At 39.9% G+C, this 16,298-nt stretch overlaps 2 protein-coding genes across 3 annotated transcripts; both read left to right on the forward strand.

The window, feature by feature from the left end:
* Positions 1-1,458: 1,458 nt before the first annotated feature.
* Positions 1,459-3,092, forward strand: LOC133900220 (putative auxin-responsive protein IAA28). The gene is made up of 4 exons (XM_062341340.1): positions 1,459-1,639; positions 2,469-2,598; positions 2,693-2,748; positions 2,881-3,092. The coding sequence occupies exons 1-4, from the start codon at positions 1,459-1,461 to the stop codon at positions 3,090-3,092; spliced, it is 579 nt and encodes a 192-aa protein (XP_062197324.1).
* Positions 3,093-6,195: 3,103 nt separating this feature from the next.
* Positions 6,196-11,572, forward strand: LOC133900637 (GTPase-activating protein gyp1-like). 2 transcript variants are annotated; one of them, XM_062341832.1, is made up of 11 exons: positions 6,196-6,351; positions 6,382-6,443; positions 7,215-7,347; positions 7,422-7,605; positions 8,323-8,393; positions 8,480-8,617; positions 8,707-8,798; positions 9,514-9,785; positions 10,642-10,727; positions 10,803-10,904; positions 11,158-11,572. In XM_062341832.1, the coding sequence occupies exons 1-11, from the start codon at positions 6,337-6,339 to the stop codon at positions 11,317-11,319; spliced, it is 1,317 nt and encodes a 438-aa protein (XP_062197816.1). In that variant the 5' UTR covers positions 6,196-6,336; the 3' UTR covers positions 11,320-11,572. The 2 variants fall into 2 exon arrangements, with proteins under 2 accessions (XP_062197816.1, XP_062197815.1); XM_062341831.1 differs by having other exon boundaries at positions 6,196-6,443.
* The last annotated feature ends 4,726 nt before the right edge of the window (positions 11,573-16,298 follow it).

A 16,298-nucleotide genomic window follows, 5' to 3' on the forward strand; every position in this document is an offset into this window, starting at 1 on the left:
TCTAATTTTGTGTACTAGCAGATTGTGTTAACAAAACCAAGGAGAGAAAATTTATATATGACTATCTTACAATCGATATATTTCTCTACTACTTTATGTTTGTTACACAGTATCCCTAGGAGTATTACTAGTTGCCATGAAACTCTATATAGAATATGACATTGCTATATATATAAGCGTGGAATTGTATTTCGTATCTAAAGCTCTTTACTTAAATTGAACACTACTAATAAAAAATAATTTCTATAAGAACATCATGCATGCTCAGTCCTTAATCTGCATTTACTACAGAAATAAAATCAGACTATTATTTCTCACAACTATGGATGTCTCCCTATCATGAACAACTACGAACTACCAGACAAATCAAGTTCATCACCATGTCTATAACAACTATGGACTAACAGACGAATCAAGTTCATCACCCTATCTATAAGAACTATGGACTACCAGACGAATCATGTTACTCACCATGTCTATGAAGAATTCAAGAAGAGAAAATCTGAAGGATTTGTTTGTATATAGATACATCAATGGCCATGCACAACAATTATTTTTTATATCATCAATGCATTGCAACATATATGAAAATATAATGCCAAGATATGGTGAACTTTATTAATTGGATATTTAATACTAGAGATATAGATTGCGCAAGCATATTTATACCGATAATGTATTTCCAATCACGTCCTGATATCTTTCCAAATTTAAAGTTATTCTTCCATCAAAAGAGAACTTTTCAATATCACCCTCACAACTTCAAGTTTTGATCATATTTGCACATGATATAGCAAAACAAATAAATACTAAATATGCAAAACATTATGCTATGCTATATAACCTTATCCTATCATGATATGTGATTATTTATAAATTAGTTCACAATTGTATTTTGTTTAGTAAACTTAATATCATATCATTATAATAATATGTGTGCAATTAAAAAATAAATCACAAACTATGTACTGGACTATTTGGAGGATAAATTTGGAACTAAACCACTATTAGAAATGTGACAGAATTACTTATTCATGATCACCTTGAAGTATATACAATAAAGTGTAGCTTCTATTCTACAAATTCACAAGATATTGAGTGTAAAATAGCTAGTTTGAATGGTTTTTTTTAAATAACTTAGTGTGCAAGGATGAGTTTGCTAAAATACACACCCCATTGAACTTTCTTTAGCTCTAGTGTTGTGTTATAAATAGCCCTGATCGGCTTTCCATTTTATATGCCTATTATGACCAACAAAGATTTTAAAGAGCATTGATCAATGTAAGTAGCAACCCCATGAGCTTACAGTTTTGTACCTTTCCAATTTGGTTTCTCCCTACTCCATTTCTCTCTTTGAATAACATATATACATACAATTTCGATATGCTTGTCGCTAGTTTGTTATTTTGATTAAATACCTAATAGAGTGCATATTGGGACTGATCTCATATGGATGAGATGAAGAGTATGAATGCTTCTATTGAGCTTGAGGCTGAGGTGAAGCCAAGATTGTCATCATCAAGGTTTGTGAAGGTTTTCATGCAGGGGGAAGTTGTTGGCAGGAAGATAAACTTGGCTGTTCACAAGAGCTATGCTTCATTGTCCTTCACCTTGAAAAGATTGGGCAACAATTATTCTAGTAAGTTAGATATTCTGATATGCATCCATGTCCCATACACATAAGTTAATCTGCTGATTAAAGGTCGTTAATGAATTCACATGTATATGTAGCCTCTGCTATATAGTTCAAATGCAGCACCTTGTTTCTAGCACTTAATTATTATGTTAAAATAGTAAATCTTCTAAGAAAGGCATGAAAAATTCTTAAACTGTTCCACCTTGATTTCATATTTTAAACCTAGAGTTATGTTCTAGTTTCTAATTTGTATATAATTTTGGTGGCATGACATATTTGTTGAATATATGGAGGATCTGTATCTTGCTTATTACTTAGTATTTATGGGCATATATAGCCTTGAACAACTTGGGTTAAACCTTTTCTTTAGATAGGAGAATTACCATAATATATAGTAGCTTGTAAAGTTTCATATTTTCTTTATGGCCATACACATAGAAGCTTTGCTAGCTTATAAATCTTAAAGTGGAAAACAAATAGTAGAGAACGTATTGTGTAGGACATACGTCTAGCACAGTTGGTGGATGGTATGGCTGTGCACCTCTACCACCTAGATTTGAGTTCTCTTTGTTTGAATTTAGATAGCCTCTTTTTTAGTATTTTCTAAGAGTAGACTCTATAGGCAAAATAACTGTCAGTTATTACAATACAAAGGTGTCCAATTTACTTCAATTTTTTAATCATGTACACCCTTACAGATTACTAAAACCAAGCTTGTTTTATTTGAGAAAAAAGTTCAAAACATACTTGAGCACATCATCACCCAAAATATATAAATAAACAAGTCTAAATTTACCAATATCAAGTTATTAACTATTCTTCAATTACCTAGTGCCATCATGCGAACTTAATGACGGCTTAGTAAACAATGAAGAAGATGATGCATCATATGACAACAACTTCATTCTTTTCCATGATAACGTGGAGGGTGATCGTTTCTTCCTTGGTGAAGTCCCATGGGAGTGAGTTTTCGGTTCCTATTATGTGTCCTTTTGTATTCCTTTCAAGTTATTAATTGAGCTGGTTATGAAAGATAATAACAAGTTACTATTGCAGACTTTTCACAATTTCAGTCAAGAGGATCTATATTGTTCCTATGGAACAAGAGAATGGTGCGCACATGATCTACTGCCTTACATACATTCCTACTCATACAAATGAAAACTTAAAGAAATAATTACATATTCATTATGCTGTGATATTTTGGACCACATTTGGTGAATTTGTTAATTCTTTTTTTTAAGAATTTGTTACTTCTCTACATGTAACAATCAAAACTTACCGGTTGCGATTGCAGATAATGAGGAGGAAGAAGATGGAGAGCATCATGATGGCAATGGTCCTACTTCTGCTGCTCCCCCGGAGGGAGATGACACTCCTGCTAACAGATGGGGTTGCTGATGATGGAGATGCTACATCAGCTACTTTTGCTGATGACGGGGTTGCTGAGGAGTAGCCAAGAAATATGAAAAGAAGCAGCATGCAACCATGGATGCATTACTCCTGCAACCCAGCTTCCCATGCTTCAAACGCGTGGCAGTCGCAGTTGCAGCATGCTCGTTTCTTTTTAGTTATTGTATTTTTAACTATCTCATTATATGCGCACTTCTTCTTAGACTAAACTATTCGTAGCTTCGATGAACTGAACCTTTTTGTCTGTTATTTATTCTTATATTAAATTACCTGCCCTTTTGTACGGGTTTAACAATGCATGATATGGGAACTACTTGTAGCCTAAAAAAAAGTACTCTCAGTTAGCTTCAATCATCTGCTCTATCCTCTATTTTTTGTGTTCACTTCAACTACGATCATACTAGAAGATCAATCACCTACCACCCATACTGTGTGTGTGTTTTAGGATTTGCCATCTTTCTGTTTGCGTTGGCGATCCAGCATCTTTTTCATTGAAATAGCTCTGATTTGCCACTATCTATGTATTCTTCTATCTTCCATAGTAATGGCTAGATCACACTTTATTTTTTTTAGAGTCCAACACTTGACTTTGCTGCACCCAGCCCAAATGCTCAAGCTTAAGTTGAGTGCACCTAATCCAAGCGCTCAAGCGGCCACAGATCATCTTTCTCTGATGCCACCCAGGGCCGTACCGCAGTATATAGGGGCCCTGTGCAAAATTGAAATTACACTCTCAGAAAAGAAGATATCTTTTCTCGAATACAGTCGTATGTGTACTGTTAAAAACAGAATTAATGTTATATATGGTCAATATTTATAAATAAAAGAGGAATATTTGAGAAATTCATAAAAATATAATAATGTTCAATCTAGGAGAGTTGTGGTATGTGAAGAGTCTATTTATATTCTATATGCTATACCATAATATCTAATTTGAATGGGTGATGAAAATTCAGTTACACCTAAAGGCTAAAACATGCTTAGTACTAGTAGTATAGTTCTATCTAATCTTCGTATAAAAATTTATGAGACGTAGCTGTTCGCAGTGAGATAAATGACTAAATTAATAGCTTGCTGACCTAATTAATAACCTAAAATTATAGAAATTAACATTAGTAAAGTAGGATTGATGGCTACGTGAGGCCCTTGCAGGGTGGGGGCCCTGTGCGGTCACCCACCCTGCACATGCTAATCAACGGCCCTGATGCCACCCCTCCACGTCCCAAACCCAACTGTAGCAGCTATGCAAACTGAAGTTACGTGACCACTTTAGAGCCTATTTGGAGCAGAGGAATGCAAAATAGAGGAACCAAAGAAAACACAGAAAATGCATAAGAATGATGTGGGAAAACAGAGGACAGAAAAAAAAACATAAAAAGTTGTTTGGAATGTAGGACTTGGAACCATAGGAAATTTAAGAGTGAATAGTTAACCAAAATTCTCAAAATAATTAGACACGATGAGATGAGTAGTGATCACTTTTTTAAGAATAACCTAGTGTTAAAAATTCATTTCCAAGGCACCCTATGAGTTCATCATTTTTTGTCCCATCTCCCACAGTTTCGTCCAACCACCACCTCAATAAATCCTCCTAAATCAGATGTTTCAACAAATAAAAATGATTTCTATGTCCGTCTAAACCAAATGTTCCAACAAATAAATTGTTACGCTCATTTAAATGAACCATTCCAACAAACAAAATCTAATGTTTGGGGATCAAATTGGAGGTGGGGGCACGAAACATGGCAGAAATGTGGATGCCGATATACAGGATAATAGACACGTGATCAAAAGTGAGAAGAAGGAAACGATGGACTAGGCACATGATGGTTGTTGTTGGGGACAAAAGAGAGGAACTTCATAGATCTAGGGAAGGCGGAGAACATCGCGCCAGCAGGGGATGGAGGATACTAGGAGGGGGAAGAGGAGGGCAAGAGGCAATGGGAAGCTTGGAGGCAGCGACGACCGCTGATAAGGCAGAAAGAAGGAGCATGAGGTGGAAGTAGAGATGTGCGAACTCACACTTACTTTAGTCTATGCGATGTATAGCATTCTCACAAGAAAGCTGCCTTCTGCACAAACAGGAGGCATTCTGATCCTAATCTAAGCCCGTTACAAAATGGGCTAGGCTTAGGCCACAATCCAATATCTTCTGAGAGTTAATTAATTTTTTTCACTCTAGCGAATGTCACATTCCCTAAAACTACTTACTCAGGATGTTGTACCAAAATGCACTAGGCCCCCACGGAAACTTGTTGGTTTGCCACTCTATGACCTTTTCCCTCACCACATGGTATTTTTCTTTTACTTTTTTGCCCGTGCCGATATGGAAATTGAGTGGAAATGTCTTTTTTGCTCCCTCAATTCTGCCACCCGCCATAGTCGTGCTCTTCTGCTCTGCCACGTCACTCGGGTGCACTCATCGCCAGCAGCTCTGCCACGACCTCGGACCTCGGCCAACCAGATTTGCCCCTACCGCCTTTGCCTACCGAAGACGAGAGCGGTGCCGCCGACGACATGTGGAGCCTCAGGGTGGCCATCCGACGCGGCATGTGGACCTAAACTGGGGTGCCAACGGCTAGGCCTCCTCGCACAAGGGGCCTGTTCCACCTGCACGTGGGAGGGGGTACTTCTCTAGTAGGCAAGGGAGACGTGTGAAAGCGCTTTCTGCCACGGAGTGACTGCTCTGACCTGCTAGCGTCGACTAACTCCACTCCCACGTGTGGCTCAACCACATGCTCGCCGTGACAACAGCAATGTCACAGCTCCTCCGAAAGCAAAGTCTAACACCCCCACCTCCTCCTTTCGCGCAAAAACACCAAACCGACCCAAGAAAATTCTTTACCAAATTACCCCTCGTCGGGAGAGGCAATGCGCCCGACAACACCGGTCACTGATGCAGGTGGACCTAGACTAAGACTGGGTCAAACACTATCCATCGGGAGTCCCACCATACCAAACCTGCTTAGACTAGGAGCGAGAAGCGACCAGGGAAAAAAAAACATTTTCACTTAGTTTCTACGGTGAAGAAAAAAAGATTACCACTGACGGAAAAAAAAAATTGTAAAATAGCAAACGAGTAAGTTTCTGTAAGACCCATATGATATTTTGGTATAATATCTTAAGTGAGCGGTTTTTTAAACTGTGCCATCAGCCATAGTGGAAAAAAAAATTAACCCTCGAAACGAATGGCTTCCGCAGTCAGTCGCTAGTGTCCTGCTGTTACTCCCTCCTTCCCCACCACCACCACGGCCACCGACTCCGGCGACCCCAGCTAACCGGCGGCGATGAGCGGCAGCGGCGGCGGCGGCGGCGGCGGTGGCGGTGGCGGTGGCGGCGGGAGCCCCAACAACATGGAGTGGCGCTTCAACCAGACGCTCCGCAACGTGCAAGGGTAAGCCGGTCCTTCCTCCCTCGCCGTTCCTCCCCCTCCTCGATCTGATTCCCGCAAAATGGGGTGCAACCTGGTGTTTCTGGCGGGAGACTGCGTGGAAGGTGGCGCCTTTCGGAGAATCGGTGGGATCTTGGCGGGTATTCGCGTTCCTGATACGGCGGATCTGGGGGAATTTTGCTTCTTCACTAGAGTCGCGATGCATTTGGTGGCGTGGAATCACGCTATTGTTATGGTGTCTGTTTGGTAGGTACGATCTTCTGGTTTTTGGAGTGGGGAATTTGACTATGTGTACTGTTTTTCATGGACTGGATCTTGTATCCGGCTCTTTTGATTACGTGAATGCTGGAGATTACCATCTGGAGTCCGATTAAGCTAGATGTGATTTCTTTTAGAGTGTGCTTGTGGAGTGCTAGCAGAAGACATGACTGGTTTGCTAACACCCCCACCCCCCTCCCAACCTCCCAAATGGAGTAATAAGATATCTCAAATGAAATGGCAGGTTATACGTTGCTTAGTCTCAGTATAGTTCCTAGGTTAGATATCCCAAATAAATGTTCTTGATCTATTAATTTTATCTATATACCACGTGTATTCAAATTTAACTCTCTTATTAAAAAAAGGGCCAAAAAGCAAACCTTTATTCTTGCAGGTTCCATTATTTCTATCTTAATTTCATTATGATATTTTGATTAGACGTATATATTGCCATTGCGCCTATATGCTTGTAACCTTACAAAGGATCTTTGGCTGTTTTTGTCTCAATTCTGTCAGAATGCTCAAAGGGCGCAGCTTTCCTGGGAAGGTTTTGCTAACCCGACGATCTGAGCCTCTTTCACCTCCTGACTTTTCACCACGCTTTGAGAATGATCGTGATGAAGATGAGCGTAATGAAGGTTCACAGGAGGTACTTTGCTATTAGTTTTATTGCTTTCAACTTGTAAAGAAGATATGATAACAGATGGAATTATAATTGTGCAGGGAGAAGGCCAGTCATCTGGAAGCGCATCTGACAGCGCAAGTGCAAAGAAATTAAATCTTCCATCAACAAGTAGCACAAATTCTTTACCAGATGCCCAAGGACTAGTTTCTGGGGCTAGAGCTACAGATTCTGCAAGAATTGCTAAGTTCACGATGGAACTGTCTAGACCAGCTGTTATATTAGGTATGCAGATTATTCTTCGAAGTATATAAGATTGAATTGATCATCAATTGTGTGTGCAATAAGAGTATTTCAGAAGTATTAATCACATTCATTTTCTTATATTGAGCATGGTCGATCATTTCTAATTTCCCATTTGGTTGTTTTTCTTGTCATTTTGGTCATGAAGGCAAAAGATCAAAAGTAGTAAAATTTATCTACGATGACAATCTAATGAGTGGTTATTCCCTGTTTTTTTTTTGGAGCTATGTTTTTCACTTCTGTTTATGAATTAAGCTGGTTCTTGTTGACGATACAAGTTATTTCAAATACTGGGAACACTAGTGATTCAGTGTCTAATGTTCACTGCTGATTTTTCTTATACCCATAAACCAAGAAGTTGTAATGTTGCCCTCTGTTTTCGTTAGTAGGAAGAGTATCTTCATGTATTGTTTAGACGATATATGATTTTTTTTTTCAAAAAGTGTCCGATCAGCGCCTTCCCCCCCCCCCCCCCCCCCCACTTTGCACCATATAGTCGGTTCATTTACAAGTGAACATCCGTTCTTTCTACCTTAAATATGCTCAATCAATAAAAGTAAAAGAACAACCCATCAATTTCTATCTCAGAGTTCATTCTCATTAGGTTCTAGATTAATTGTCAACTTTTAATATGTCTTTTGATTCTTCTAGATTATCTTGAATTCATTTGACATCCACTGTTTATCCTCCATTATGTAGACAAATTGCGTGAATTATCTTGGAGCGGTGTGCCCCCATATATGCGACCTAACATATGGAGGCTTCTTTTGGTGAGTAGACATGATTAGTGTAAACATCATGTGACCTCTTTTGAATGTGCTGTTTCAATTTTTGAATTTAATATAGCTGGTTACAGGGACACGCACCACCGAATAAAGATAGGCGAGAAGGTGTTCTAACAAGAAAAAGACTTGAGTATGTAGAATGTGTTTCTCAATATTATGATATTCCGGATAGTGAACGCTCAGATGAAGAGATTACTATGCTTCGCCAGGTAACTTTTTTGGCTTCAAACTTACAGGCTCACTCCCTCACCCTATTTTCTTAAAAACAATCATCTTACAATCACATGTTGGCCTGTAGATCGCAGTTGATTGCCCAAGAACTGTACCTGATGTTACATTTTTTCAGAACCCTCAAATTCAGAAATCTCTAGAACGCATCTTATATACATGGTAAGGTGTGAACTTGGCTGGTTCGTTTTTATTTGTTCACCAGTGAAAAAATATGCATCTTGTCACGTTTTAATGAATCATTTTTCCTCCTGGTGATAGTCGGCCTAGTGCAATTATGCTTGTTGTCAGTGTGGAAATTACTAGCTTTTGTGAAAATTATCTTTTTCCATTGCAACTTTATGTGCTCTGTGGAAAGCTTGATTAAGTGGACAGAATTATGCACCGAATGTGCTCTTGTCTTAATTCCTTATAACTAGTTTGCCATAGATTGAGTCTTAGTTTTCTTGATATCTTAATATATGAATCTCAATCCTGAACGCTTTTCAAATTATTGCACTATTATGATTATTTGATTCTGTTCACATAGATTCTCTATCTCACCCACATGCAGACCATTTCTGTCTGCGCAAACACGATTTCTTCATTTTCTAGTACTTACATATCTTCGGTCTTTGTGCTAGTATATAACCTGTATTGAGTGTACTTTTTCTTGACACTTAATGTATTCCAAGTTTATTTTCTTGTTTTGGCAGTAACATGGCTCTTTTAATCCTTTGAGAAAATTCTCATCTACATGCAGACCAGCTCTGACTTGGCGCAAACATGACTTTTACTACATATTTTCATCCTTTGCCTATTTTATTCGTATTTGATACAGCCAGGGTTATAGTTGTTATTTGATTTTCTTCATTATTCATTAATATGGCAATTTCAGGGCCATTCGTCACCCAGCAAGTGGCTATGTTCAAGGAATAAATGACCTTGTTACGCCATTCTTGGTCGTGTTCTTATCAGAGCACCTAGAGGGCAACATGGACACTTGGTCTATGGACGATCTTTCACCGCAAGACATTTCTAACATAGAAGCGGACTGCTATTGGTGTCTCTCAAAGTTTCTTGACGGAATGCAGGACCATTACACCTTTGCGCAACCAGGAATTCAGCGTCTTGTTTTTAGATTGAAGGAACTAGTTCGTCGTATAGATGGTAATGTTCACTGATTCTCATGTATTACCACTTCTGGTTCTACTTTTCTGGCATTTTTTCCTCCTCTTATCTCATATGGGCCCTTCCAACTAAAATAATTGTGGTGGAATAATGGAAACTTAAGGATTTATGGGACCCTTTTGAGGAGATAAATACTACTCCCTCCAGTCCGAAATAAGTGTCGTTTTGGACATCGACACAGTCTCCAAAGTACAACCTTGACTACTGCTATTTGTTTTAATATATTGATAAAACATAGCAAAAGTATACTATTATGAAAGTACTTTTCGAGACAAATCTACCTATGTCATTTTCAAGTATCTAAACTCAATACATAAAAAGTAATTTGTAGCCAAAGTTTGAAACAGTTGATTGCACGCAACCCAAAACGACACTTATTTTGGACTGGAGGGAGTTCATGTATTTGTAGAGATGTCAGTTTGAAACCATGTAGTCATTCAGTGTTTATGACATGTGACCTGCTTGTAGTTTTGTAGCTCTTTTTTGATTTATGGGACCCTTCTGAGGAGATAAATACTACATGTATTTGTAGAGACACCAGTTTGAAAGCATGTAGTCATTGAGTGTTTATGACATGTGACCTGCTTGTAGTTTTGTCGGTGTTACCTAGACACCTGTGTCAATTTTTTTTTGCCGAGTTGGACACCCCGAATCCGAGTCGGATTCCGAGTTGTATTTCGCGTGTCCAAATTTTCTTTACCGAATTGGATACCCGAATCCGAGTCGGATTTTGACATCCGTGTCCGTATCTAGGTAACATTGAGTTTTGTAGCTCTTTTTTTCCACATACTGGAAAAGAAGTTATTTTGACATCATATTTTTGCGGTGTATGCAGAACCTGTATCAAAGCACATCGAAGAACAAGGACTGGATTTTCTTCAGTTTGCGTTCCGTTGGTTCAATTGCCTTCTGATACGGGAGGTTTGTCTTGTAACACTAGATTTTATATTTCATATACACATTGAAAAATTGCCAACCTGTCTCATATACTTGTAGATACCTTTTCATCTTGTGACACGCCTGTGGGATACATATCTTGCTGAAGGAGATTATCTACCAGATTTTCTTGTGTACATATCAGCTAGCTTTTTGTTAACTGTAAGTTAGAACACCCCTTATCGGTAATTGTTTTGTGCATATCGTCTTTTTTAGTCTGTTAGCACCTGCACATTACTTGGACTTTAGGTTGTATTATATTCAACGAAAGGTCCTGCTCGCGCAATAAATATTGGTCTAAAAAGTCTCCTTGAATGATGTTCACATGTTTTATTACAACAATAGCAATCTTTCAGTCATGCTTGGGAGATTTTCGATTTCCTGATGTTAGGTTTAAACCGATTTGTCCCCTCAGTGGTCAGATAAGCTGCAGAAACTGGATTTTCAAGAGATGGTGATGTTCCTTCAGCACCTTCCCACCAGGACCTGGGCGCACCACGAGCTTGAGATGGTCCTCTCAAGGGCATACATGTGGCACACGATGTTCAAAAGCTCTCCCAGTCACCTTGCCAGCTAGAATCCGGTTCATCGCGCCTGTAAGCAGCAACCAGCCTGCGGCACATCCTAGTCTCATGTTCCTCCCTTCCGGTGCTTATATTTCGAGGAGAAACCATGAGGAGCGTTTTGTCGGATTTTGTTCAGTGCATACTTTTTGTTGTATTACCGCTCCGATTTGTATATTTTACCGAGGAACCAAGATCTGTAATGAATTTGAAGATGAATAGTAGTGTTGAATTTGACACCCATACTCCCCATTGTATTGCCTGCCACTTTGTTGGTGCCACAAGGCGTGTACTCTAGATCGCTTCCCCCCTTTGTACCTGATACACAATGCCTTTCCAACAATATGAGATGCCGTGGGTCCTTCGCTGTGGCTTCTAATGGTCTCTTTTCCCTTTGTTGTGCACCACTAGTGTTTTCCACGCATTGTGAGCATGTGAAAGGCACACTGCACAAGCAGGTTAGACCGAACCTACCGGCTTCCTTTTGCGGGGGAGATTTCCGTCGTGAAGGGATTCCCGTTCCCTTCAGCGTTCCAACGGTTCCTTTCACGATGGGATTTTCAGGTTATTTCTTTCAGAATGAGATTTTTTCTCCTTTCCCTTCACGATTCCCTTCGAAGTAAAGCTGTTGGAGATGAAAGGAAATAAAAGGAATGGGAACGGATAAGGGAATCGGGAAGGGAATGAAATGAAAGAAATATAATTGAGGGTAATCTTAGTAACAGGTGGTAACCGATAGATCGGTGGAGGCACATATTTGAGCTATATTTGATTGAGCTAGTTAATAAACATTCTTATATAGATTATCAGAAATTTCAAGGAAGTGTGAGAGAATTGACGGTCTGCCGGTGACAGGTCCGGTTCAGTTTTTGTTCTTTTTGAAACCTGACTTTTCTTAGGTTGAAAAAAAAAAATTGCACGGTTGAATAAGTAGGTGGACAAATGTCTTTTTTTTTGTACAAGTAAATAGGTAGGTTGGGAAATCTCACTTTTTTTTTCTTTCGGCAGGTAGTGTGACGATTCATGTTTCTTTTTTTTTTTGAGATCATGGTCACTCGCTCAAGTACAACGCGGAAGATGATTGATTGCGTGCATGGCAACTAGATTTTCGTTCTTGTGCTAACTACAAGGTCAGACAGAAGAAAAATCCGATGGAGAAATGCTAACCTCCATCATATTGAACAGCCGAGAAAAATCTCCTGTTCGATTGAGATGATGAACTATCGTCTTTCGCGCTCTCATTGATAGACAGCCATCCGCGACCAAACTATAGGACAAATGCTTCTTTGCTTTCTCCAGTTTCTTACATTTTGTCCTCTCTCTCTCTCTCTCTCTCTCTCTCTCTCTCTCTCTCTCTCTCTCTCTCTCTCTCTCTCTCTCTCTCTCTCTTATGGTGCTGAACATATTATGTATTTTTATTCTAGAGATTCAGCATATTAAGATATATGTTGCAATATCTTCAGTATCCTCTCATATTATGTATTCAACTAAAACAATAGAAAATATCATTATCCTGCATATTTTACCATGTGGATATGTATGTGATCCCTTGGAGATCGTAAAGTGGAGGCATGTGCTCAAGGAGACAGAGATACACACACTCTGTTCCTTCCATTTCTGTTACTACTACAGTTAGCACATGAGCATTGACCCAATTATTGACACATGACACAACTTGACGGGGATACCCTAACTGCATTTCCATCGTTTAATCATCATCAATCAGCAGCGATGATAAATTAGGGTGGTCGATGAATCATTGAATCTATTAGCAACTGTTAATAATGATTTGAGGCGGGCGTTTTAGCTGAGGCATCACCATCAGGTAGAATCACTGAAGAAACCAGAGCAGCTGTGATCAACATGTCCAACAACTACATGGCTGAACCCTTCAACCTCGCTAGTTTATTGTCGATGCCTTGATGATCCCAGGACGCCAGCAAGTTCAACTTCTTCCCATGTTCATTAGAAGTTCCAACACAGTCATCAGACAAAAGATCCTTACGCGTGTTGGGGCTTGTCTGGATGGGCGAGGATGCCGGAGCGCCTCGTCGTAGCTCCAGCCCTCCGGGCTCCGGCTTTCCACCTAGAGCGTGTTTGGTTGCTAGGCTCCGCTCGTCCAAGCACCGACACATGCAGTTGCAGACATAGGATAGATGTTTGGTTGCTGGATCGCTTGCTCGCACCTGCATCCATCCGTGCAAGCGCATCGCCCCAGCTTGGCCCTGCACATACGCGGGATTCAGCCGTATCCGTCGGGCCTGCTCGGAACGGTGCGAATTTACTGTACGCATGAATTTTTTTATTTAACTCTCGATTTTATTTAGAGAAATTTTACGGTGATCCAAAATTAATATGAGCCATATATTTTTAGAGTCCAACGGTTCAGATTAGTCAGAATACTACTCATTTCTTATCGGTAGTATAGGTAGTATATGTGAGTAGTATGGTAGTATTAGGGTTATTTTGGAGAGAAAAATATGTAGCATGAAAGTAATTAACTGCAGTTATATATCTCTAAATAAAGTAATATTTCATTGCCGTTTTAACATTTTAACTGCATTCAGCATGAGAGTTCATTTGCTACCTATTGGCTAGGGTTAGCGATCCGACGTTTGCGACGTCGATTTTTCTATTAGTAAAAGCATGATGGGTAATTTTAACAAAATTGCTACAATTATCAAAATATCCAATTACGTAGATCGTCGGATTAGATTTATACTACCTCCTACCTTTAGTAGTATGGATCACCGTAAAAGAGCTCTTTATTTAAGGGTACGAGAGTAGTCCAAAAATTCTAAATATTTTTATGAGCGAACTAGAGCTCACTAGCAACCCATTTTAATTAGTTTGATAAAAAAGACTAAGTTAATATTTAATTAAAATTCTCTAAAAATCATAAAAAAATCAATAATATTCTTATCATGTGATGTACTAATTATAAAAATATTTTTAACCTAAGGTTATTTGATAAAAAAGTGAGTTCCTTTATATTGTAACATATACTTAATACGGACAACCAAACATAATCTCTTCTTAATCAGACTGAGCATATGCAGCCAATCAAACAGATCCTACTACATCTCTCCGGCCTACTCAACTCAACCGTATGACTCGTACGAGTCAAACTGAAAGCTTTAAGGTTAACCAAACATGCCCCTACCGAACGATTGTCAGCTCTAGGAGTAAACTCTCGAGAATCTAGAGTAGCCCATGCTGTGCAATAGCACAACGACGACGTGATGAGCTCCATCCCATCGATCCATCTCCACCTCGTCACCTTGCGTGATGGGCGCTGAAATGGCCACGCGAGCAACCACAGCTGACGTGTGACACGTGCCCAACAACTTCGTGCATGGATCTGGCTGAAGAACACAATTCAAATCAACGTCGCACATTGTCGTTGTTCAGTTAAATGACGCGCATCAAAGCTTTCGTCAGAAGTTTCCAGGCAAAAGATGCCTTCTGCACTTTTTCTTCTTCTTCTTTTGCGTGATACCGAACTTGTAAAAAATCAGGTGGCCTCGCGAGTTCTCTTACGAACCCGTCTTTTCGTTTGGACGGATATTCAAATGGAAAACTCATCAACAGTACTATCACCACTACATTTGCCCTGTAGATGGCGATCCCGTTGGCATGGGTCACTTCTACATAAAAAGCTCATTGTCTCACATAGTCTATGTGAAAAAAAAAACTAACGGCTGGAACGTGAGAGATAATAAGAGTGTGTTTGGTTTTTGGACTATGTTTTATAGAGCTGTATCACATAAGCAGTCTGAACGGAGTCATATTTATTAAAAAGAATATTGTTTGATTGTTTATATCTGTTTGGACAGGCTGAATTGAGTTTATGTTTGATTGACTGAATCTGAAGTCGTATGAGCATATATAAGAGTTAAGATTATAATTGGTTACTTGTATAAAAGTGATATTGTAACACTGATAAGTGGATCTGTTTGTATAAGCGGATGTAGAGCTGCATCCACTGAGCCAGACTGCGTGAATTGAGCTTCACTCTCGGACCAGGATGAGACTGTATATTTGCATCCACTGGAGCAGACTGCAACAGTAAATGTAAGCAATCAAACGGGCTTCTTTTCGGGATTCTATGCATCCGCTAAAGCAGGATAGGAGAGATGCGGGGAACCAAACACACCCTAAGTATCTCCCATAATTTCGGATTAAAACCATATCCGATAATTATTTTGAACAGACCCACTGTGGTATTGCGTGGAATAGTCTATAATTACGTGGGATATGAAGACGCTAAGCCTCTCTCGCTCGGTTCCTTCCAACCACCCATGAGAAATAAATGTGTTTCATCTCCCGCACCGAGAGCACTTTAAGTTCCCACGCTGGCCAGCTCACTCTCTCCAAAAGAAAAATCCATTCACATTCACATCCACATTCTAAAAAAAAAACATTAAACTCAGCCACCGCTCTGTCTTCTCTTGCTCCGATCATCACCACTACTCTTACGCACCTCCATGGCCTCTTTGCCTTGATCACTAATTAGTTGGCCCTCGTAAGAGTCGGAGGTGAAGGATGAGTCCATGGAGGGTCTCATCGGAGGAGCCCTACTCCAAAGTCTCTACCGACCTAGAGGAGGACTTCAATGGACGACTTTGACGTGTGGTGGGAGGGCTCTCTACCACTATCGCCCTCAGACGAGGAGTTCACACTGCCAGGCTTTGACGAGGAGGGAGAAGAGAAGGAGGAGGAAGAACCAGAGAAGAGCAAGGCTGGTGAGGAGGTCGATAGCAACTTCAACACGGAGGAGGCTGGCAGCAAGTCTGAGGACCACGCCAATGTGATGGGCAACACCAGCGTGTTAGCCACACCGGCGGCAAGGACAACACCGCCATGGACTCCGACGACGACGGTACGCCTAGCTTCGCCACCATCAGCAACTCTACCACCTTCGGTGACAGGCCGAAGAAGTGCCATAGATTAGTATTAGTGTGAGTGTGTAGGTAATGCATGCTAATCCAAT

Source organism: Phragmites australis, chromosome 19, assembly GCF_958298935.1.
Source record: "Phragmites australis chromosome 19, lpPhrAust1.1, whole genome shotgun sequence".
Lineage (NCBI taxonomy): Eukaryota > Viridiplantae > Streptophyta > Magnoliopsida > Poales > Poaceae > Phragmites > Phragmites australis.